Raw genomic sequence first — 24495 nt, 5'->3', positions numbered from 1 at the left:
TAACGTTTTCCACACAGAGGGTGAAGCAAGTATGGAATGGGCTAGCATAGGGAGTGGTGGAAGTGGGTATAATTACAATATTTAAAAGGCATCTGAATATGAAGGGTTTGGGCCAAATACTGGCAAATGGGATTAGATTAGTTTAGGAGATCTGGTCAAGTTGAACTGAAGCACTGTTTCTATGCTGTAAGCTTTTATGACTTTATAACACAGGAAGCTGCAGGTGACAGTTTACAGTTCTGGCTGCAGCTTTAATCAAGGTCAGATTTAAACTATCGTGACCAAGGATCCCAGCATGCAGCATTGTAGCTCCTAACCAGTCTCAAAGGCATTTCTGCTGCTGCTGGTAATCTGACCACACTCTCCACATGCCTGAATGAGTGCATGTCCAAAAATACTAATCAAGCAGGCTGCCTCCAGGACAAGTCATCTTGCTTGACTGGCACTATATCCACCACCTTCAGCATTTACTCCGTTCACCACCAATTCACAGTGGCAGCAGTGCATGCATATCTACATGATTCATTGCAGTAACTCACCAAGGCTCTTTTGACTGCCCTTTCCAAATGTGTATTCTCTACCACCTGGAAGGGAGGGATGAAAGAAACATGGGAACATCACCACCTGCAAAAGCCCAAGTCACACACCATCCTGACTTGGAACTATATTGTTGTTACTTCACCGTCACAGACTGAAAACCCTGCAACTGCTTTCCTAACAGCACTGAGAAACCCAAATAACTGTAGCAGTTAAAGATAGAATTTCAACATTATCTACTCCACGGAAATTAGGGAGAAGTATTGTGTTCAATTTTGGTCCCCTTACTTGAGGTGAGATGTAGTTACATTGGAGGCAGTTGAGGAGATTTACTTGATTGATTCCAGAAGACAGATTGAGCAGTTTAGGTCTATATTCTTGCGTTTTGAAGAATGGGAGGTCTAATCAAGGTATATAAAGATACTAAAGAGGATTGACAAAGTTGATCTAGCGAGGATGTTTTCTCTTCGCGACAATTTGAAATGAGAAGTCAAAGCTTTAAAATAAGGGCTGGCAGATTGAAAACAAGAGATGAGGAGAAATTACTTCTCTCAAATGAGCATGACATGTGGAATGCACTGTCCCAGAATGTGGTGCAATTGGGACATTGAGTAAATATGAGGAGATGGCCAGATTTTTAATTAGTGATGAGTTAAAGGGCTATGGAGAATGGACAGGAAAAGGGAGATGGGACAAAGATGAAATCAGCCACGACCGTTTTAAATGGCACAGCAAACTCAAGGGGCTGACTAATCAAAGTTGATATCACATGAATGAACATTAAAAAAAAATATCACTAACAGCAGATTTGTTACATTGGAGGTTCCAACTTCAGTTATTAATAGTGTTAGTTTATTGTGGGGTGACTGATTCCTGAAGAAGGGCTCACGCCCAAAATGTCGATTCTCCTGCTCCTTGGATGCTGCCTGACCTGCTGCGCATTTCCAGCAACACATTTTCAGCTGGTAAATACTAAATCCAGGCAAGGGGTGTGACCTTAATTTTAAGGCTAGGCTGTTCAGGATTGAGCTCAGAACTCACTAGAATAATTGAATTCTCTCAATCAACCTCAAACGTATTTTGGCTAAGTGGGTTGTTGGACAATAATATGAAAGGCAAATAGATGGAAGTAAAATGTCTATTCAGCCTATGTGTAGAATTCTTAAACATCCCCAATCATAATTTCTTATTAGGAAAGATGTAATTCTAATTAATTGCTAAATTGATGTTGCATAATTATATTGAATTAGTGATACAACATTAATGCCAAGTGATCTCTGTGCTTCGAGTAACAAAACAGCTATCTACAGAACACACTGTACTAAGGTTTTGCCAACAACACCATTTTACCTGTGACTTCAACCAAAGAGGACAACATTTTCAGTATCATTTTGGAAAAACCATCAACTTTGCTTTCAGTCACACACTGACTTGCGCATGTATCATCTTTCTTTTTTCATTGTCAGAACCACCATAAGAATCTGGCCTAACTCTGATCCTTTCAGGCCATGTCTTTTCTGCCATCCACCAAGATCATGGTTGAATTGATAACCCACAACTCCACTTTCCCGCTTTATCTCTGTAACTAATTAAAAATCTCTCCACCTTAGCTTTGATTAAATTTATCACAGTCTCAACAACACTGTGCTGTAAAGAATTCCACAGAATCACTACCCTCAGAAGAAATCCCTCTTCAATTGCGTCTTAAATGTACAACCCCTTTTTTCTGAGATATACCCTTTGGACCTAGACCATAAAGGGAAATAACCTTTCCAAATCTACCCTGCCAAGTCCCTTAAGAATCCTGCATGGATCAATAAGATCACCTCTCATTCTTCTGAGCTGCAATGAGTACTGGCCTAAACTAATCAAACTCTACTCATAAAAGAAAAAACTTCCTCAATACCTGTTACAGCGTAGTGAACCTTCTCTGGACTTCCTCCAATGCCAGAATATCTTTCCCTGGAAAAGGGCCCAAACAACTCTCAGTATTCCAACTGTAGTCTGTCTAGCACTATGTACAGTTTTAGCAAAACTTTCTTACTTTAATAATAAAACAAAAGAACAGAGTTAGTCCTGGTCTCATGCACTTGCAGTTCTTTATTTCAGTTTTGTGTGTAATCCACAACTACCTCTGTTCGAGGTATGTCTACCTTGAAGTTCTGCTCTTCTTTCCAATAGGATTTGAATGCAAATCTTTCTTCTTGTTCACCATCATAACTTTTATTTTTCTTCCTAGTGTTTGCATGGTATTTGCTAAAACTTGCTCCTTTGTTTTTAAAAACTCCATTCCCAAGCTAACATTCCATTTGCCGTCCAATTACTCAATGAACTCGGATGCTAGGTTTTTGGGATTCATGCACAAAGAATCCCATATCCCCTGTCCTGTAGCCTCTTTCTCCATTAAATAATTAGTTGACCTGTTGGTCCATTGCACCAAAGTTGTAGCGTTGATTTTTACACTGAATGGGAGCCGTTAGCACGGTTGCTCAGATGAGTGTCAGGGATCACTTATTGTGACCAGTTACTAGGATTAGTATCCAGTGATGCCTCACAGAAGCAGCTCTCATCATGGCCACAGGAGAAAGTGAAGACTGCAGATGCTGGAGATCAGAGTTGAGAATGTGGTGCTTGCAAAGCATTGGGAATGAAGGGCTTATGCCCAAAACGACGATTCTCCTGCTCCTCGGAGGCTGCCTGACTGGCTGTGTTTTTCTAGCACCACAATCTCGACTCATCATGGCCATAATCAAGAACAGGCCAGTACAAATTGCCATATCATCCACACTTGAAACATGAAGATCAGTTGCCACAGCAGCATCAGTACTGTACAGTCTCAGGCTGTTGTCACAGATATTACTCTGCTTGCAGAAACTTTCTCCATGGCCAATTGGAAGACAACTTCAAGTATGCTCCATTTTCTTCAAGTATTGATTGAAAAGAGACTTATATAGGAGAAGTAAAGGAGATACTCTTTTCCCAGTTTTCTGCACTTCAAATTTACAAATTGATTATTGCTCCCCTAAACTATTTCTGTTCTTGGCACTATTCCAAGTACAGTACTCTCATAGCTAAGAGATTGACAAATAAATTCTATTTAATTGGGGGAACAGAGTAGCTAAATTTTCATTGGTCTAATCAATGCAAGAGCTCACAGCGATCAGTTTGGTATGTCTTACTCCACATTGGAAACCCCTGAGAAGTCCTGTACACCTGCACCAAAATAATTTACATTGTCCTTTTATTTGAAGAATTCTAGTAGCTGAATTTTAGTTAACACAGGAGGCTTAGATGGTCATTTTGATGTATCACACACATCAGAAAACAAGCCCCACACACTGTCCATTTATCGGACATATTCACCTCCTCTACTCCTGCTAAACCTCAAAACTTTCCATATTATGTCCCATCTAACCAAGTTTTTGCCTGTCTATATTCATCTTAGACTGTTGTCTTCACTATTTGCTTTCCCACATCATTTGCAAACTTGGCTATTGTACGTTCATATTCCTCAGCCATATCATTCAGATATATTGTAAATAGTTGTGGTCTCTGCACTGATCCCTGTGGCGTTCCACTAGAGACAGATTGCCATCATAAAAAAGCCCCACTTATCCTAACTCACCTTCTATCTGTTAGCTAATCTTCTTTCCAGGCTAATAGACTACCTCAGAACCATGGGCTCTTGGCTTAAATGATCTAATGTTTAGCATCTTATCAAACAAACACTTTCTGAAAATCCAAATAAGTTACATCCACTGCTTCCCCTTTTATCTATCCTGCTAGTTACCTCCTCAAAGAATCTTGGTAAATTTGTGAGGCATGACTTTCCCTTCATGAAGCCATGCTGACTCTGCTTATGTATTTCCAAATTACATTACATTGATCGCCCTTCAAATGATATGCAGCACCCATCATAGGAATTGCAGCATTTCAAGTTAAAAGCTTACTACAACATGCACAGGATGACTTAAAAGATGGGGGGAAAAAAAATTGTGCCCCTACCACCAATAGGAGAAATATTTGAGATGAAAAAAAGTAGTGTTTTTAAACATTATTGGCTTCATAAATCCACAAGACAAATGCCATTTTTCAACAACGACACATTTAATATGCATTACAAGCAGCAAAGAGGAAACAACTTAATTCAATTTTGATACCCATTACAGCCAATGGCAAAAAGTATTAACAAAGGAGATATGAAATTAGATGGCTAAAAGCATGGTCAAAACTATAGATTTCAAGAAATATCGTCAATGAGAAAACAAAAACAGGTGGACAGGCATGAGAAGTAATTTCAAGAGCTTTGTGAGTCAAGACAATTGAAGACACAGTAATTTTGTTTTAGAAACTCATCCATAGTGGGTGTGCTTCATTGGATGGTCCAAGACTCATTTTCCATCCCTAGCTACTGTTAAGGTGGTGGTGGCAGCAATGAGCTGTCTCCTTGAACTGTTGCAGTACATTTTGTGTAGGTAGACCCAAAAAGCTTTTGAGGAGGGCCCAGCAATATTGAAGTAGAGATAATACATTTCCAAGTTAGCATGGAGAGTAACTTACAGGGAAACTTGAAGGTGAAGATGATGATATTCCTATGTACCTGCTTCTCTTGTCTTTCTAAATTTGATTTATTTATTGTTATGTGTACCCAGGTACAGAGAAAAGCTTTGTTTACGAGTAGTACAGGCAGATTATAGTAAGCAAGGAGGTGCAGATTATAGGGTTGAAAAAAAAACTGAGGCATGCGTTACATAGGGTGTACACTAGGCAAGATCAAGGTTAGCAAGATCTACATTATGAGGCTAGAAAGTTCATTCACCAGTCTAAGAACAGCCAAGAAACAGCTGTTCCTGAACCTTCTGGTGTGAGAGTTCAAGCTCCTGGATCTTCTGCCTGACAAAAGAGATTGCAAGAGAGCATTACCGGGTGCACAAGGTCTTTGATGATGTTAGGAGCCTTTCCACTGCAACAAGCCATGTAAACGGAGTCCATGGATGGAAGGGTGGCTTCCATGATGGTCTGGGTCGTACACACAACCTTCCGTTGTTTTACGGTCCTGGGTACAGCAGTTGCCATACAAGGCTGTTATGCACCTGGATAGCATGCTTTCAATAGTAAATCTGTAAGAGTTGGTGATGGTCCTTATGGAAATGCCAAATTTCCTGAGCCACCTGAGGAAGGTGGTGTTGGTGTGCCTTCTTCACTTTTGTATCTACATGGTAATGATCTTGGTTTAGGAAAGTGCTCTATGTGAGCTTTGTGAATTTCACAGTGTAGTTTTAGATGGTACACAGTACTGCTACTGTGCATTGATGGTGCAGGGAATGTGTATTTGTGGATATGGTGCCAAATCAGCCAACCACTTCGTCCTGGATGATATCAAACTTCTCAATTGATGTTGGAGCTGCACTCATCCAGGCAAGTGGCAAGTATTCCATCACAATAATTTGTGCCATGTTAATAATGGACAGACTTTTGAGTCATCACATGCATTACTCATTGCAGGGTTTCTAGCCTCTCTGATCTGCTCTTGTAGCAACAAAATATATGGCCAGTTCGGTTTCTGGTCAATGGTCACCCAGGATGTTGACAATGGGTGATTCAGAGATGGCAATGCAATGACATATTAAGAGACTATGAGATTGACACTTGTCAGACATTGTCATTGCCTGGCACTTGTGTGGCACCAAATTAATTTGCCACTTGTCAGCCTAAGCCTGGCCATTGTCCAGATCTTTCTGCACTTAGTGAAGCAGCCTATATCCATCGGAGTCATGAATGGTACTGAATATTGTTTTGCTCAAAGTTGCACATTGCCATTTCTGATCTATGATAGAAGGACTGTCATTGATGAAGCAGCTAATGATTTTGAGCAGAGGTCACTATTCCAAGGAATTCCTGCAATTAGTTACTGAGATCTCTGACCTCCAACAACAACAGCCATCTTTATTTGTGCTAGTTATGACTCCAAATCAATAAACAGCTTCCCATTCCCCAATTGCGAATGATTCAGCTGAGTGCCCCAACAGAATCTAAACAAAGCATCAGGGAACAGGTTGTTGGTAAGCAATACTGCTTAATAGCAGTGTTGATGGCCTCACCATCACCAAGAGTAGACTGAGAGCCACTTGGATTTGTCTTGCTTCTCTGGACAATTTGGAACATTGTTGAGTAGATCTCAGTGTAGCAGCTGTATTGGAACAGAGTGGTTTGAGGCAAAGCAGAGGTACCATTTCTAAAGTCAGGCCATGAGGGTGTAGGTGGTGTCAGGCTGTTCAAAGAGCATTTATTGATGGTTGGTTTGAAATCTGTCCTATGATGGCAATTGTTGGGGAGATTTCACTGGGGTGTTTAATGTAGGGCTAGGGAGGGTGACACTAGTTCTGCAACAGACACTTCTAGTTCCAGCCCTGAAATGGTTAACAACAGCCAAGTGAGCTGCTGCTGGCGACTGCATGACTACCTGGCTGGAGCTTGTAAGGGATATGCATAATGTTAATTAAATCTTGGAGCCTGTAAATACCAGCCAGTATCAATTGCCCATTCGAAACTCGGGATTAATAAAGAAACCGATCGGAATCTGTAACTGTTAGACAAGTGTGAATTGCTCTATCGGAACCTGTAACTGTAAAGTGTGAATGGCTCTATTTAAGTCTAAAGTTGATAAGTGTAATTGACAATTTAGTTAAACGGAAACTATTGAAAATGGCTAGCCTGTCAGACACATAGTAATTCCTTGAAACAATGAACTATTGAATACGGGATCGGAACCGCTCCCGGGGATGGCTGAGCCATTGTCAAGCACAGCAGGAGCTGGACAGGCACTTTGATGCGGCCAATAGGAGGACGGATCCCCAGCGCACGCAGATGAATGGACCAATGGGGAAGGTGAACTGACCAGGGACTCCTGGCAGCGCGAAGTATAATTGTGTCAAGTTTGAACGAGAAGGGAGAACGCCTTCTCCAACGAATGCATGCTTGTAGATTCGTTGTACCAGTTAAGATTCTGTAAATAAACGGCTGTCTGCGTCTAACCATAGTTGCCAGTGTGAGTCTCTCCTTCCGAAAGAACACGCAAAGACGGGACCCCGCGGGTCCGTCTTAACACAATGCAACACAATATGATGGAGGGTATTCTCAATAGACTTTGTTTCCACAAGGACCATGCAATTTTTACTCCTTAACATATGCATCACCTGCAGGCAGACTGTTGAGGCTGAGATCCGGTGTGCTTTTGACTCCTTCTGGTTCTTCCACCAGCTGTCATAGACAGAGTCTAGTAGCTACATTCTTTAGGACTCAACCAATTTTGACAGAGGAATTTGCAGTGTCAACGGGGCTGCTGTTATTTCCTGTACTTAGGTCATGGCCCAGTTGGGAATGCATAACAAATCAGAACTAAAAAGGAACACGGATGTCTCAGTAGGGCTTGAGATTGCAAAGATAAGCAAGGCAAGAGGAATTTTAGAAACAGTGATGAGAACTTTAAAATCAAGACATTGCTTGATCAGTAGCCAAGGTAGATCAGTGAGAACAAGGATCAAACCTTGCCGAGAGTTAAGACAAGGGCAGCAGAATTTTTAATAACTTCAAGCATAAGGCAAAAGTCATGTCACACGACACCAGGTTATAATCCAACAGGTTTATTTTCACTTCATCAAGCAAAGTGACGAAGGAGCAGTGCCCCAAAAGCTTCTGATTTTAAATAAACCTGTTGGACTATAACCTGGGGTCATGTGACTTCTGACTTTGACCATCCCTGTCCAAAACCCGCACCTCCACATCAAGTGCAAGGCAGGTAGAGTCCGGGAGACCAGCCAGGACAGCAGTGGAAAAGTCAAATCTCAGATAGTTAAGGCATGGAAGGAGATTGCTGCCAATGAGAGGGATGGAATTAATCAACATTAACAATGGTTTTATAAATATCTGCATTTAAGCATTTGACAAGTCAGTTTTCAAAAAAGATTACAATCTAACAACTTTGTAGTTAACTATATTAGAACATTTGCTCAACAGTCCAAAGCTGTTACCTCATTAGTGTTCCCTCTTACATGATGTCCTCCAAACAGATATAGTACTCCATCCACACAAGCAGCACAACTTCCTGACATGGACTTAGGAACATCACCTTCTGTGTACTTCTTCTTCCTGTAGGAAATTAAATATTTTGTCTGAAAATAGTTAGTTTTTTAAAATTGTTTATTAAAACAGATGTTGCCAAATTTTAACCATTTTTAATCTTTGTCTATACTGTCATTTTGTCTAACTGAAGGTCATGTAGCCATTTCTTCCTATTCCTCTCTTCATGAAGTTTCTCATGAATGCCAGTGCCTGAGAAACTAGCTCAGGTAGCTACCTCTTCACATGCTGTGCATCTTCAACCGTGAAATTCCACAAAACAAAGACCCAATGGGATACTTAGCTGACTTCTTTTCCCAGGCTGCTATGACAATCATGGTGAAAAAAGTCTTCAACCTTACAACTTCTACCGTCTCCAGCATTATTTAAGAAAGTACTGAAAATTGAGTTGACTGATTTCAGTTGGTGTGTTTTAGGAAAGGGAAAAGCTAAAAGTGACTTTCCTGGCTGTATCTACTGAGATTAGCTGATAAGTTCACATGTATGCTTCAAACGGAGAGTAATTTTGGGGTTTTCTGTTATATGTGGTATAGCCAACTTTTGAAGTTCACCACATAGTATCTAAAAGAATTAATTGTCCAATTTGCTGCTCAGTAGAACCTCCCTAAAGACAATGACCCTTAAATGCTTAGAAAAATCACTTTTCTTGCAATTTGCTAAGTGGGAAGAAAAAAAGTAATAAAGTTGGACTGGTGCATAATACTCTCTGACCCATAGTCTCGCTACCTGGAATACCAACTTACAGACTGGCCAAGGAGCTATAATCAAAGACAAAAACACTTAGTAGAAGACTAACGCCATTCCATCCACGCTACCCAAGAATTCCTGAAGACCAAAGACACCAAGACAGAAAAGGATGAAATAATGGTATCCTTTGACGTAACAGCCCTGTTCATATCCATCCACATCAACCTGGCCAAGGAAACAATGGCTACACTAGTAGAAGAACCAAACACCACCAACTTCATCAGCAAGGACAGTATTGTCGAGCTAGTGGACCTATGCCTTACCACTCACTCCACCTTCAACAACAAAACCTACAGACAAACCAATGGAACACGCATGGGATCTCTGACATCAGGGTTCTTAGCAGAGGCAGCAATGCAGAGACTCAAACAGCTCTGCCAACCATCCAACCCAAACCTTGGGTCCGCTACGTAGACGACACCTTTATCACTAAACGAAACAAATTAGAGGAAACCTCCAAGACCATCAATAATATTCTTACTGGCATAAAATTCACTAAAGAGGAAAACAACAACAAACTGCCATTCCTAGATGTTGCAGTACAGCAAACAGCCAATGGGGAACTTCAAACCAGCATCTCTAGGAAAACACCACATACAGACCAAACACTGAACTACAGAAGCAATCATTGAGGAGAAAGTGAGGTCTGCAGATGCTGGAGATCAGAGCTGAAAATGTGTTGCTGGAAAAGCGCAGCAGGTCAGGCAGCATCCAGGGAACAGGAGAATCGACGTTTCGGGCATAAGCCCTTCTTCAGAAGCAATCAGCCCAACACCCACAAACGATGCTGCATGTGAACATTATTTCAATGAGCCTCCACACACTGCAGCAGAGGAACTACGAAGAGCAGAGGAAAATCACCTATACAGAGTATTCAAAAAGAACGGTTAGCCAATGAACACAGTCTGCCAACAAACCCAAACTAAACATGTCCAGAAACCTTAGCCACCCTCCCCAACACACTAAAAACAGCAGCTAATGAACTTGAAAGACCCCATGCAGACAACAAAACTAATGTAATTTACAAAATACCTTGCAAGAACTGTAACAAACACTACATTGGGCAAACAAGCAGAAAACTTGCCACCAGGATACATGAATATCAAGTAGCCACAAAAAGACATGACTCACTCTCACTAGTATCCTTATATACAGATGAGGAAGGACATCACTTTGACTGGGACAACACATGCATCAGAAGACAAGTCAAGCAGAGACACTGACAAGGATTCCTAGAAGGCATCCAACCGGAACTCTATCAACAAACACATTGACTTGGATTCCATTTACCATCCCCCAAGAAAGAGAACAGGAAATGACATCACCAACCAAAGGAAACCTAAACACAAATAGAAAGTGGGCCCTACCACCAGGGCTTCATCCTGAGGCTCACTGATGTTACCTATTTTGGTGATGAAAGGTCTGAAAACGAACCTTCCAGCTCAGTGAGCAAACCTATATCCATAGGAGTCTCTGTCTAAAGCTAGTGTCTCCTACAATAGAATATCCTAATAAATAACATCTTGCATGTAAAAAAGCAACAAGAATCAAAGGTAAGTTGGTAGGGTGAATGAAGTGGTGGGGATGAGATTTTGAGGCTGTTTAAATGTAAGCTCGTTAAGAGCATGATCCCACAACTAAAGTTTTGGCTGGAAACTACATCAACTAATTTGAAACTGAAGTTTATGAGCAATCAATGGTCTCTGTAAGACATCAAGCCTTACAGGACTAGCACTGTCACTGCATATGTGAGTGCAATTCTAATACTAAACTCCAATTGTCACTGTTTTCTTGGACTGCTACAGTCACGCTTCTTTCTTAATGCCATGAGTCACATCACACAAGGAATAGTAGACTTTTTAAACTCTACCAGTTTTCTCACCAGAGAAGAGATTTTTTTGCTATTTTTCTAATCAGCCTGGAGCACATGGGACTCCCAATCCGGGGATAGGGACACTGGCAACATTTACAGGCTTTTGAAGCACAGTGGCACTTTTTTTTTTTAAAAAGTGAATTCTATAGCATTCAGCAGCATTAATTAATCCTTTGCAGACCTTATGGTGGGACCCAGATAATAACCAGACCTGGATTGTAGAACAATGGGATGCATTTATGCCTATACCAAACAGAAGGAACCCTAACTGACCTTCATTTTTTATGATCAGAAGCACTCAACCTTAAACTTGACACCATTGAGAGGGTAACCCCTTCCTAAGGATTGCAGTAGGAAGTAGACTATTTGTTGGGCAGCCAGAAGCATACAATAAACGGAACAATGTTCTTGCTAACCATTTCGATAGAAAAACTGAGTTAGCAGATGTGTATAGGTAGTCAGTCACTCCACCTATCTGCCATGCTGCCATCCACTTTCAGAAAGAGATCAACAGGGTCTTCTTGGCCAAGTATGGTAGAGGAAAATCACTTCTTGATAATCTAATGTGAATGGACTCCTGTTTTTAGAAACATGGTGTTTTTTGGAGGATTTTTTGGAGGATAGCTAACTAATATTGTTAAGTTACTATCAAATTATACAGATAGACAATCCTTTCTTTGAAATCCTGAAATCCAAAAATCTCCAAAGTCTGAAGGTATTTTTGTGAAGTTTTTTCTCATTAACAAGGTTGTTTGGTGTGCAAACAGTTAACCCAAGTTGACGCCCACTCAATGCATCACTCAGATGTGATGTGGAGGGCGTGGTCCAGCATCAGCAGGCCTCAATTCTGTTTCGAGGCCCCATTTTACTTAGCGGGTATGCTCCTCCAGTAAGATTTAAAATTTCACCAAACTGCCATTTACTCTGAAATTCGAAAAATTCTGAATTCCGAAAACCAGCTGGTCCCGAGCATTTCAGATAAAGGATTGTGCACCTGTATGAGCATGTCAGAAATTGTCACATTCACTCCTCTGAGATCCTAAACGGTTACCCTACCCAAGTCTGTGTGGCATCATTAATGTACTCTCAATAATGCTCTTTCAGACCCTGATACTTGAATCAATGATCAGCAGTAATGGACAGCTAAAAGGAAATGTTAACAAGATATAATGTACAATTTTTCTGCGAGAGCTGACTAAGGTGTCATACGGAAGGCTTGGGAAATCCTATAATCCATCCTGTAGTGCTATATCAAGAAAGTGAGTAAGTTGTTTGGGATGCAGACAAGCACTGTGAAATACAGATATCCAGCCTCAAGAATTCCTCAGCTCAAGGGCTAATCGCAAAGAGCACAACATTTTGCAGAATGGTATGAACAAGGTGATGGGCATGTGCACATATTTGACTAAGTTTATTAATGCCATGGAGGTCAAAAAAGAAGAAAATGTTATTTCTACAATATTGTCACATTTAGGTGCAATGTCCTATAGATCTATAACGTTCAGCATCTTTACAGCCAAAGAGATAAAGACGAATGTAAAAAGAGAATTCAGATGAATGCATTAACCTAGCTCTATGAACATGATAAACAGAAGCAGCTGCCTTGGTTACGGCTGAACGATATAATTGGAGACTTGCTCATCCGCAGGCTCCATGTTCACACCTTACATTGATACTATCAGAAAATCTAACTCCAGTGACTGCAGGTGTTAACCTTTCGTTTGCTTGGTCGCAGAAAGTGACATTTTGAGAAGTGAACACGCACAGAAAACAATCTCACTTGGGGGCCGATTTGTGTTGGCTATCAAGCCAAAAGGATTACCAGACATAAACTCTCTTGTAAAAGGTTGTGTAATGTCATATTTATCTATGCACTCTAAGACATTAAATCACAACAAACCATCTGTGTGAATTATTTCATTTCTTTTTAATGTCAACATGCCAAATGTAGAGAAAAACACTGCTCATACCATCTTCCAGTTTCCATATTGTAGATCCAAAGTTCTTCTCTTGGCAAATAGAAATCATTGTAGCCTTGAACTGCAGCATTCTGAAAAACAAAAGTAAAATAATTCCTAAAAAGTAATAAGACAACAGCGACACAAAGTAATTAAGATACATCTTTTACTGTGATTTTACAGTCCCATTTCAATTTGATAAAAATCCTGACCTTTTTGATTAAAGATTTTACTTTCATAGAATCCCTACAGTGTGGAAGCAGGCCCACTAAGTCTACACCAACCCTCCAAATAGCATCCCATCTGGACTCTCAACACCTAACCTATCCTTGTAATCCTGCATTTCCCATTCCACCTAATCGGCACGTTAGGACTACGGGAGTAAACCATTGAGCCAACATGCCACTTTCTCTGCAGCTTCTTTGTAGCTGTAACACTATATTCTGCATTCTGTTCTATTAACCTGATGTACTTACGAAATGTATGATTCGTCTGGTTAGTATGCAATATAATACTTTTCACCTAATTCTGGTACATATGGTTATAATAAATCAAATCAGGAATGATGATCTACCATTTTGGAATGCCTGTGATATGTATTTTAAGACCGTATTTGACAAAGTGTAACATTAAAGTCTGGTGAACAAAATTGATAGTCTCAGAATGAGGGTCAGTGTCAGCTTGAAATAAAATTTAGCTTAAGGTCAAAAGGCAACAAGTAGTGATAAATGGATGTTTTTTCACAGTGGAGATTAGTAAACAGACCCAAAGGTCTGTTCTAGACCACATTTTTTAGTTGATACATAGAGAATGTGTATATTGGAAAGCAGTAAAATTTCAAAATCTGTCATGATATTAAATTTGAGAAGTGAGGTAAACAATAAGAATGATACTAATCAACAGCAACAGGACATGGACTAGCAAAATAGGCAGCTAAGGGCAGAGTCGAGAGTGTGGTGCTGGAAAAGCACAGCAAGTCAGGCAGCATCCGACGAGCAGGAGAGTTGACATTTCGGGCAGAAGCCCTTAAATCAGCAATGGAGCCTTATGCCCAAAACATCATCTCTTCTGCTCATTGGATGCTGCCTGACCTGCTGTGCTTTTCCAGCACTGCACTTTTGACTCTGATCTCCAGCAACTGCAGTCCTCACTTCTGCCTCGATAAAGGGCAGATGCAATTTGATTTGGGAAATAAGAGACAATGCATTTTGGAGAAGGAAGAGGCAACATTTACTTAACTTAGAAAGAGTTCATAGGAACAGTAAGGTCCTGAGGAATCATGAACAAAGATCTTTGAAGCTTGCAGGGCACGCTGAAAGATTAGTTAACAAAGCAAATGGGAACTCAGGTTTCATAAGTAGAGGCAATGAATTCAAAAGCAGAAGAGCAATGCAGACATTTGCAGACCAATAGTACAGTACTTTACCTAGTTATTGCACATATTTTAGGAAGGATGTGGAAGTCTTTTGAAAGAGTTATTTACCAGACTAGCTCAAGAATGAGGAAATTTAGCTACAAGCTTTGGTCAGAGATGTTGGAGCTTTCTCCTTGGAGCAAAGGAGTTGAGCAAGCATATCATAAAATGGACAAAATTATGCCAGGCTAAGATAAAGCAGACAACAATGTTCCCATTAGCTGATGATAAAGGATGAGAGGACATAGATTATAGCTTCTGGCAAGAGATATTAGGAAACGTAAGGAAGTTCTTTTAAACAGAGCAAATGGTAATGACCTTCAACTTGTCACCTACATACATGGTGGAAGCAGCAATTGTCAATGACTCCTAAAGGAAATTGCATAGGCACACGTGAAATAAACTTGCTGCACAATGGGACAAAGACAAAATGGGACTGACTGAATTACCTGAGACAGCAGACACTGACATAGACACAATGAGTTGAACAACTTCATTTTGTGCTATCACTACTTTAAGTAAATATGTTCAGGACTCCCTGAAGATGTTTTTTTTTGCAGAGGTTTTAAAGACAACAGTCATTTGGTACTGAGTCATCCAAAGAAAACAGAACACAAATTCATAAAATTTACATGAGCAACTCATGTATTCTGTACTATCTTACCTTGTAACCACCTAAGATATACATATAACTTCCATATGCTACAGCTACATGGCCACTACGTTCTTCTGGTACCAAATCATAAAAAATTGGGAGTGGCATCCTATTCTGGTGATAATCAAGAGCATTTCCTTCTTCTTCTTCTTCTTCATTTACCACAGGTAGGCCGTCATTCAAATCTTCATTTTCATTTGCCATGTTTCACAATTTCTAGACAAAAAATAGTCAACATTTGACTGCAATGTAACTTCACTGAGTGCACTTTTCACCTGGCCCCAAATAAGCTTTCAGTAAGTGGAAAAAAGTCACAAAGCTTATTACAACCTGAATAGAATATCTAAAAAGTATTGCAATTAAAAGTAAATAACCAATTGAATTATTAATGTATTATATCACTAATTAGTCGATATTGCTACATTTAGCCATCAGGATATAAAGTCCATTCACACATTGGAGATGATTAGGCAGTCTGCGTAACAAGAGTGAGATCCGCATAAATCAAACACATTCCCCGAATAAAAGCAAAATACTGCGGTTGTTAGCAATCTGCACTGGCACAGAATTTCAAACTAACTGAAGGGCCTAACGCCAACATACGTTCCGCTGCATACCCCAATGAGCAGCGGCCTCCAATACCGGGCTAAGCCAGTAAAAGGGATCCCGCAGGCCTCTACATAAACTGCCGAGCCTCCCGCAAGACTCCCTCGCTCTCCAGGCCCAGGACCCCCAGCCGTGTACCTATGACCGCATTCCCGCTGCCGCCGCTTGTTTACAAACTCCAAGAGGGACCCGGGATGTCGGAAGTTGCGTCGAAGATTTCCGGTCACATGACCGCAGGTGAGGAAGGCCTTTTAATTGCAGCAGCAAAACACACACGGTTGGATTGGGTTTTGTGAGTAAACAAACCTGAGGGGGAATCTCTGACAAAGTCATCTAGAATCGAAACGTTAGCATGCTTTCTGTCCGTGGATGCTGCCGAACCCGCTGTGATTTCCAGCATTTTGTTTTGCTTTCAGATAAGCGAGAGAAGTTTGTTTCCCCCACTGTCCAGGTGTAATTTGATCCTGTCTGTGGCGGAATTCAAGCCTCGTGATAGAAGAGTGGGAAAGTGGGCCTCTTCGCTCCGACAACAGCAAGAGGGCCCCATAGTCCTCATTTTCCACCCTCTAAGCCTTTACATTCAAAAGGATCGTTAGCTGCCATTTCTGCCACTATCAGGCACATTATTTCCTTCCCCCGCCTAAGCATCGTTTTGCAAGGAACACTCCCTCCAGGACATTCCGATTCACTCCAAACAACTCCCACACACCAACTGCCCATCTAATTGCAAAAGATGAAAGCTTACCTGTTTTCCTTCTCGCTATCCAAGGGTCCAGACACCTTCCAAGTGAACTAGAGATTATTCTCTTCCGATTTGTTCAATCTAGTCTATTTCACTGCTCATAACTTGGTGTCCTCTACATTGGGAGAGGAAACACAGACTGGGTAACTGCTTTATGGACAGAACATAAGTGTTCTGCAAAAATGACTTGGACTTCCAGTTGCCTACCACTTCAACACACGATGGTCCTGGCCAACATTTCTAGTTCACTTTACATAATGGGATAGTCTTGTAAAGCAAAAGCATAAATCTGCACAATCTCTATCCAATAGACAATGTAGTGATTGGAACAATGTCAGATAGCTGGATCTCAAAGTATGAGTTCCTTATTGGGGCTAATAACCTGGACAATCAGGGATCTGCGGCTAATAGATACAAACTGGAGTATCAGTGTTGCTCATATTCTCACTTATTCTGCTTATTGTTTTTTGTTTATGATTTTTGAACTGATCTCAAGTTGAATGGCCTCTGAAATAATTCCACAAGGCCAGTATTCCATCACAGTGATCCTTTATTTACACAGGCGTAGTACATGACACGAACCCAGCTAGCTCAGAGCCAGCTCATAGGGTGAACTGCAGACCTTCTAGTAGTCATTTACTTGCTGCCCTACCCAAACTTTTCTCATATTGGATTCAAGCCACTGGTGGGTTGAAGCTCTTATGTGGCTTCTATCCATAAGAAACAAGAATACAAGTAGGACATTCATGCTCCCCCCCCATCCCCGCCATTCAATAGGATTATGACTGATCCAACATTCCTTACATTCACTTACCCATATTTTTCCCATAACATTGATTCCCTGTTAATTGACTGCTGGTAGCCTTATTTGGTGGTGAGCCAAGAAGACCACCTATTCAACCTCTTGCCCAGCAGTGAGTTGCTGAAGTGGTATGGGGCAATTTATTTCTTTGAGCCCAACATCACCAACTATTTGATGATTTTGGCATCTCCTGGCAGGACCAAGTTACACTGCACAAGTGAGAAATCACAATAATCGGCAAAGAACTGGTGAAAAACACCTTGAACTGAACACAAATCAGCACAAAATCACTCGTGACAAAATAGGAAGTGGAGAAGTTCAAAAGGAGAATAACACATGACAACAGAAGTCACAAAAATAGCATTATTTAGGTGTTATGGTGAAGAACAGAAAATAATCATGCAATGTGGTGACAAATGTTCATTGAATTATTACATTCTGGGAGCATATCAACTATTCAGAAAAGGGAATTGAGCATTTATATGGTTCCTAATGATTTCAACTGAATTGGTGAAGAGATACTTCTGCAAAAAGTGTAAAGAATAGTTTTAAATATTCTAACACTTAAACCATGAAAGGAATTTGCTCCCTAAATATTTTGCAGCACAGAATCAATGCACTTCATGTCAGTCTGAAATAAGAACAGTAAACAATTCATAAAGATTAAAACTAAATAGGAACATATTGAATCTAAAAATGCAATGAAATATAAACTACAAAGGAATGCACAATACCTAAAATGAATTAAGGTGAAATAATGAAACAAGTCTCCAAGCAATAGCTAATAGTTTTTACTCAAATTTAGTCAGCATTAATAAAGATATTACAGTTTGTATTTATAATCAATAACAATTAAAGTCAAAGAGATGTACAGCACAGAAACAGACCCTTTGGTCCAACTCATCCATACTGACCAATTATCCTCGCCCAATCTAGTCCCATTTGCCAGAAGTTGGCCCATATCCCACATTCCTGAAAAGGGCTTATAGCCAAAACATCAACTCTCCTGCTCCTTGGATGCTGCCTGACCTGGTGCTTTTCCAATGCCACGTTTATCGACTCTCCAAACTCTTCCTATTCATATACCCATCCAGATGTCTTTTAAATGTTGTAATTGTACCAGCCTCCACCATTTCCTCTGGCAGCTCATTCCATACATACACCACCTTCTGTGTGAAAGAGTTGCCCTTTAGGTCCCTTTTAAATCTTTACCCTCTCACCCTAAACCTACACCCTCTAGTTTGGACTCCCTCACCCCAGGGAAAAGACCATGTCTATTTATCCTATCCATGCCCCTCAAGATTTTATAAACCTCTATAAGATCATCCCTCAGCCTCTGACGTTCCAGGGAAAACAGCCCCAGCCTGTTCAGCTTCTCCCCATAGCTCAAATCCTCCAAACGTGGCAACATCCTTGTAAATCCTTTCTGAATCTTTTCAAGCTTCACAACAACCTTCCGATAGGAGGGAGACCAGAATTATACGCAATATTCCAAAAGTGGCCAAACCAATATCCTGTACAGCACAACATGACCTTCCAACTCCTTTACTCAATATTCTGACCAGTAAAGTGGGCGGCACGGTGGCACAGTGGTTAGCACTGTTGCCTCACAGCGCCAGAGACCCGGGTTCAATTCCCGACTCGGGCGACTGAGGGCCTGTTTCCACACTATAAATAATCTAATCTAATCTAATCTAAAGGCAAGCTTACCAAATATCTTCTTCACTGTCCTGTCTACCTGCGACTCCATTTTCAAGGAATTATGAATCTGTCCTCCAAGGTCACTTTGTTCAGCAACACTCCCCAGGACCTTACCATGAAGTATATAAATCCTGCCCTGATTTGCCTTTGCAAGATGCAGCATCTCACATTTATCTAAATTTAACTCTATCTGCCACGCCTCGGCTCATTGGTCCAGATAATCAAGATCTCGTTGTACTCTGAGGTAACCTTCTTCACTGTCCACTAAACCTCCGATTTTGGTGTCATCTGCAAACTTACTAATTATACCTCCTATGCTCACATTCAAATCATTTACATAAATGATGAAAAGCAGTGGACTCAGCACCAATCCATGTGGCGCACCACTGGTTACAAGCCTCCAAGTCTGAAAGGCAACCCTCCACCACCACCCGTACGTATTTAGGACCAATATATTAAAGAAAGGGGATTTGGTAATAGCCACAAAAACCATTGTAGTGCATTAATTGATCTTGTATTGGTGAGAATAATCTAAATCTGTGAACAAATCGGGGTAAATGTAGGAGTATGGGTGGGTTGCGCTTCGGCGGGTGGGTGTGGACTTGTTGGGCTGAAGGGCCTGTTTCCACACTGTAAGTAATTTAATCTAATCTAAAAATAAGAATTAGATCAGCGAGTATAAAAATGGATACTCAGTACTTACCTAAAATCTTCATTTGTCTTGGAATATAATATAAGAGGTCTCGGTTTACTGGTTTACGTTTAAAAAAAAGCCATCACTATTGGTTTGTACATGAAACAATTTATTTCCAAATCTAGTTCCAGAATGATATAAAATGTATTAACATAGTAGCTATGTTAATTAGTCTACAAAACTGAATAAAATATTGTACAACAGAACAACAATCACGTTTATAATCAACCCAATTTGGGTTTGTACATCTCAAATATTACATTTGCTCATTGCAATGATGTATATTGTGAAATACATCATTAAATGTTATGTACGCAAACCTTCTTGAATTAAACTTGCAGTTTAAAATACATTATTATTTCTCTTGGTGTCCAGCTGAAACCCAGAAAGTGATTTTCTTTTGCACTTGAGAAAACAATTGATGAGGTAACCATGGAAGTTGATTTTGCAAAACTGTGGAATTTTTTGCAATGCAGTCTAAGCACAACCTACAAAGTAAAAGAAAATGCATCACCCAGCATAACTAAGCCTTCACATCGATTATCTGGTATCTACATGAAAACTTAGTAATTAAAAGCAGTGTGGCACAGTGCATTTTTCAGATTTTATGGATGCATCCTCACTCATTAGGGCGATGCATAATTCAGTTTGCTCAAACTATCACTAAACTTCACCTATGATCTGGAGCCAAGTCTTATATTCCCATTTCATGTTTACTTTACAAAGTCCTGTTCACGTATTTAAGTGGATTGCCCTTAAAAATGGCAAGATGATTTGGCCTATCTGCCTCCTATTTTTCTCTCTCTCTCATTATGTGCTGCTGCTTTTCCTATAAAAACAGAATTATGTATCAAATAGCAGAACAGACATTGCAACGTATATACTAAAGCACTTAAATTTTTTGTCCAATTTTAGAAGACAGGTATATGCTTCACACTAGGAGAAAGTGAGAACTGCAGCTGGAGAGCAGAGTCGAGAGTGTGATGCAGGTCAGGTAGCATCCAAGGAGCAGGCGAATTGAAGTTTTGGGGCAAAAGCCCTTTATCAGGAATGAGGCTTGTGGGCCGAAGAGGGGTATGAGGGGCAGTGCGGAGAGATAAATGGGAGGGGGTGACTAGGACTGGGATAAGGTGGGGGGGGTAGGGGAAATGAGGTAACTGGTGAAATCAACGTTGTTCCTGTGTGATGGCAGGGTCCCAAGAGGAAGATTCTTCCTCCAGGCGCTGGGTGATTAGGGTTTGGCAATGGAGGAGGCCCAGGACCTCCATGCCCTTGGTGGAGTGGAAGGGGGAGTTGAAGTGTTCAACCATGGGGCAGTGGAATTGGTTGGTACCATTGTCTGAACCTGCTCCTGCCCCTCATCGCTGCATACCTTGACACCATCCTGTCTCCCTTAGGCCAGGTATTCCCCACCTACATTCGATATATTTCCCTACCCACCCCATCAGCATTTCAGATCCATGCCCTCCAGCAGCCCACACCAAATTCCCAGCACCTTTCCCTGCCACCACAAGAAGAGCAAAACCTCTACCCACACCTCCCCCCTCACCTCCATCCAAGGCCCCAAAGAATCCTTCCACATCCAGAATGAAATTTACCTGTACTTCCACACACGCCATCTCCTGTACCTGTTGTACCCGATGTGATCTCCTCTACATCGGAGAAACAGGACGTCTACTTGCAGATCGTTTCAGAGAACATCTCTGGGACACTCACACCAACCAACCTCACCACCCCATGGCTGAACACTTCAACTGCCCTGTCCACTCCACCAAGGATATGCAGGTCCTGGGCCTCCTCCATCGCCAAACCCTAATCACCCAGCACCTGGAGGAAGAATGCCTCATCTTCTGCCTTGGAACCCTGTAACTACATGGGATCGATGTGGATTTTATCAGTTTCCTTATTTCCCCCCCCCCACCTTATCCCAGTCCCAAGCCTCCGACTCGGCATCGCCCTCTTGACCTGTCCATCTTCCTTCCCACCTAACCACTCCACCCTCGTTTCTGACTTTTCACTTTCATCCCCAACTTCATCTACCTATCACATTCCCAGCTACCTTCCCCCAGCCCCACCGCCCCCTCCCACTTATCTCTCAGCACCCTCCTGGCCCACAAGCCTAATTCCTGATGAAGGGCTTATGCCTGAAACGTCAATTCCCCTGTTCCTTGGATGCTGCCTGACCTACTGTAATTTTCCAGCACCATACTCATGACCACATGCTTCAGATATATATCATGCGTGTGTGTCATTCTTTGCACAGAAATAATTATTGGCGTTTGCGTATCAAGGTTTGTGCTAGAACTTTGATGCTGATCAAACAAAATGATACAAAGTCTACAATGCAGTCTAATTACAAACCACAGAAAGGTGTACAAAGTAAGTTTGGCTGGGGGAAATACAATAGCATTGATAATTGTGCAAATATAAGATCACAGTGTAATCCTCAATGTTACCACTTCTGATCACTTCACTGGACTTCATTCCAGCAATTGTGAAATCCACTTCATTGGCCACTTCTCACAGACCTCTCTGACTTTATAGGCATTAGGGAAAACAGAATGATATTTGTGCTTGCTATGCCTTAAAGTGCTTGTGAAAACCTTGCTTTAAAACAGAGTCCCTGCTCTTTCAACTGCAGTCATTGCTAGAAGCTCCACAGAAAGTATCTCATCCTGTAAACTGACCACATATTGACAAATGCAAACTGGTAATCCTTGTCTGACACATGCTGACATTAAGCAAATGAACCGAATCCAAAACAATTAAGTTCATGAGTACAAACAGGGAATATGCATTGTTGGACTGAAGCTAGAGTGCATGGATCAAATGAAATCCAGCTACCAATTTTAGAACAATACAAAACACTGAGTTTACTCCAACAGAGTGGTGCATTCTCCAGTCAGTAATGCTTGATCTTTAGGTGAAAAGTGCATACTCAAGTCAAAAAAAATTGAGTCAACATATAATGCCAGATTTCTACTCATTTTTGTATGTCAAGTTCCTGATCTAAAGTTTATTGGTCTTATTACATACTTAGTACAGAACGAGGCATGTAATAATATTTCTCAACAGGTTGATTAGAAAATATCTGTGACTGCATGCAGTCTCCTAAAATGGGCTGCTAGACATTGAAATAATAACCCTTTTGGTGTAAATAGAAAGGCAATGAATAGACAAACAGATCTGCGATTGCACACATCACCAGAATTTCTACAGTGCAGTAGATAAGCAGAAACATGAAACTCCATGGCTACCAAAGGACCAATGATTTCAGAATTTGATTCATAACAGGTAGTGATTGTTATAGCTATATTGAAAGCAAATCCAGAGTCAAACCCCTGCACCCACTGCCAGTGACCATAGAAGTAACAAATATTAATTTCAAGCTGTTATTGTAATCATCAGCTCAGAAATAGATGAACAAAAACTGCTAAGTACAATATATCTTTAAGCCTCCCAGTTCACATCTTCCCTATCAATTAGCAGCAGCATAACAAAGTTCTGCAATTAATGGAGTGTGAGATTCCCAACAGGTGCTGAGGTTCTGGATCACATCCACATGTTCTATTACATAAAGCCACTAATTAGATGAGTGAGAAATTCACTGACTGGGCCTAATGCTGATCTTAAAAACAAATCTCATCGCCAATAAACAAACTCAGACTGAAGGTGTGCTGAAGCATTTTAGGGTGTCTGCGACATCTATCCCACCAATTTTGAGGAGTCATGAAGAGAGGAGGAACATATAACAGCTTTCAGACTGCTCAGGACAAAAGTTTATAAGGTTGTAAATTTCAATTTCTGTGATCAGTTGTTCCACAGAGAGAAAGTCACAACACTACTACTATCCAGATCTAGGGCCTGAAGTTATTCAAATCATCCACTGACTTCAGCACCAGATTCTGTCCTAATTTTGAACCCACAGTTGTTGCGCTCAAGAATTTCTTATTACCTTCCTTAATTTTATTAGATACAATAGGTCAGTAAACTAGTCAACATTTCAATGTGTTTGTTCAAATTAAAATTCTAAGCTATCTTCTCTCACATTCAATGTTGACATGCCTTGAAATAACAATAAAGACCATAATTTACTAGTTTTCAAATTAGACAATGGTTAACATTAACTACGGATAAATTTACAAATAAAATGTAAAGTCAAAGGAAATTTTAACATTTACCTGAAAAGTGAATAGGGTTGTGTTTGAAAGATAAGCACATCATTACAGTGACCCTAGTTTAAAAAAAAGCAGAAAAACAGATAACACACCACTATCCATTGATGTGCACTAACAACAATTTAGAAAACTACATTGCCTAATATATTAATAAAAGCATAAATAAATGCTACATTTTTATTTAAGCTGATTATTCAAATTTGTTCTAACTTCTCCAAATATTATCTAAACTAAATGCTTAGTTTGAGATGAAAGTAAAATACTGGAGATGGTAAAAATTTGAAATGAAAACAAAATGCTAGAGAAACTTAGCACATTTAACAATGAGAAACACAGTTCATGTTTCAAGTCCAATACGATTCTTTTTTGCGACAGAAATATATTGGATTACAGTTATAGTCTGTATAATTACACAATTTTGTTTGAAGAAGTTACTAAAAATATAGGAT

General features: G+C 40.5%; 2 protein-coding genes and 1 long non-coding RNA gene across 14 annotated transcripts in view; 1 reads left to right on the top strand and 2 right to left on the bottom strand.

Annotated features, from left to right (window-relative positions):
• Positions 1–16763, bottom strand: part of LOC122553505 (kelch domain-containing protein 2-like) — an 81335-nt gene extending 64572 nt beyond the window's left edge. For 2 of the 4 annotated variants that reach the window (XM_043697365.1, XM_043697361.1), the window contains exons 1-4: positions 15941–16078; positions 15333–15539; positions 13267–13346; positions 8568–8685 (exon numbers count right to left, since the gene is read on the bottom strand). In XM_043697365.1, the coding sequence (XP_043553300.1) occupies positions 8568–8685; positions 13267–13346; positions 15333–15527 (393 nt within the window). In that variant the 5' untranslated portion in view covers positions 15528–15539; positions 15941–16078. Of the gene's footprint in view, positions 1–8567; positions 8686–13266; positions 13347–15332; positions 15540–15940; positions 16157–16674 lie in introns of those variants that run through there. The other 2 variants (XM_043697364.1, XM_043697362.1) reach the window with 2 other exon arrangements.
• Positions 16169–24495, top strand: part of LOC122553508 — a 31321-nt gene continuing 22994 nt past the window's right edge. For both annotated transcript variants that reach the window (XR_006312740.1, XR_006312739.1), the window contains exon 1: positions 16169–16221. This is a non-coding gene — a long non-coding RNA (uncharacterized LOC122553508). The remainder of the gene's footprint in view (positions 16222–24495) is intronic.
• The window catches only part of LOC122553506 (kelch domain-containing protein 1), a 90210-nt gene continuing 82392 nt past the window's right edge, over positions 16678–24495 (bottom strand). For 6 of the 8 annotated variants that reach the window (XM_043697366.1, XM_043697373.1, XM_043697372.1 and 3 more), the window contains 2 exons: positions 24050–24102; positions 19966–20356 (listed from right to left, as the gene is read on the bottom strand). In XM_043697366.1, coding sequence (XP_043553301.1) covers positions 20224–20356; positions 24050–24102 — 186 coding nt within the window. In that variant the 3' untranslated portion in view covers positions 19966–20223. Of the gene's footprint in view, positions 16787–19965; positions 20357–24049; positions 24103–24495 lie in introns of those variants that run through there. The other 2 variants (XM_043697371.1, XM_043697368.1) reach the window with 2 other exon arrangements.

The sequence above is a fragment of the Chiloscyllium plagiosum genome, chromosome 10, assembly GCF_004010195.1.
Source record: "Chiloscyllium plagiosum isolate BGI_BamShark_2017 chromosome 10, ASM401019v2, whole genome shotgun sequence".
In the NCBI taxonomy this organism is placed as follows: domain Eukaryota; kingdom Metazoa; phylum Chordata; class Chondrichthyes; order Orectolobiformes; family Hemiscylliidae; genus Chiloscyllium; species Chiloscyllium plagiosum.
This window is presented reverse-complemented; position numbering and strand designations above follow the sequence as displayed.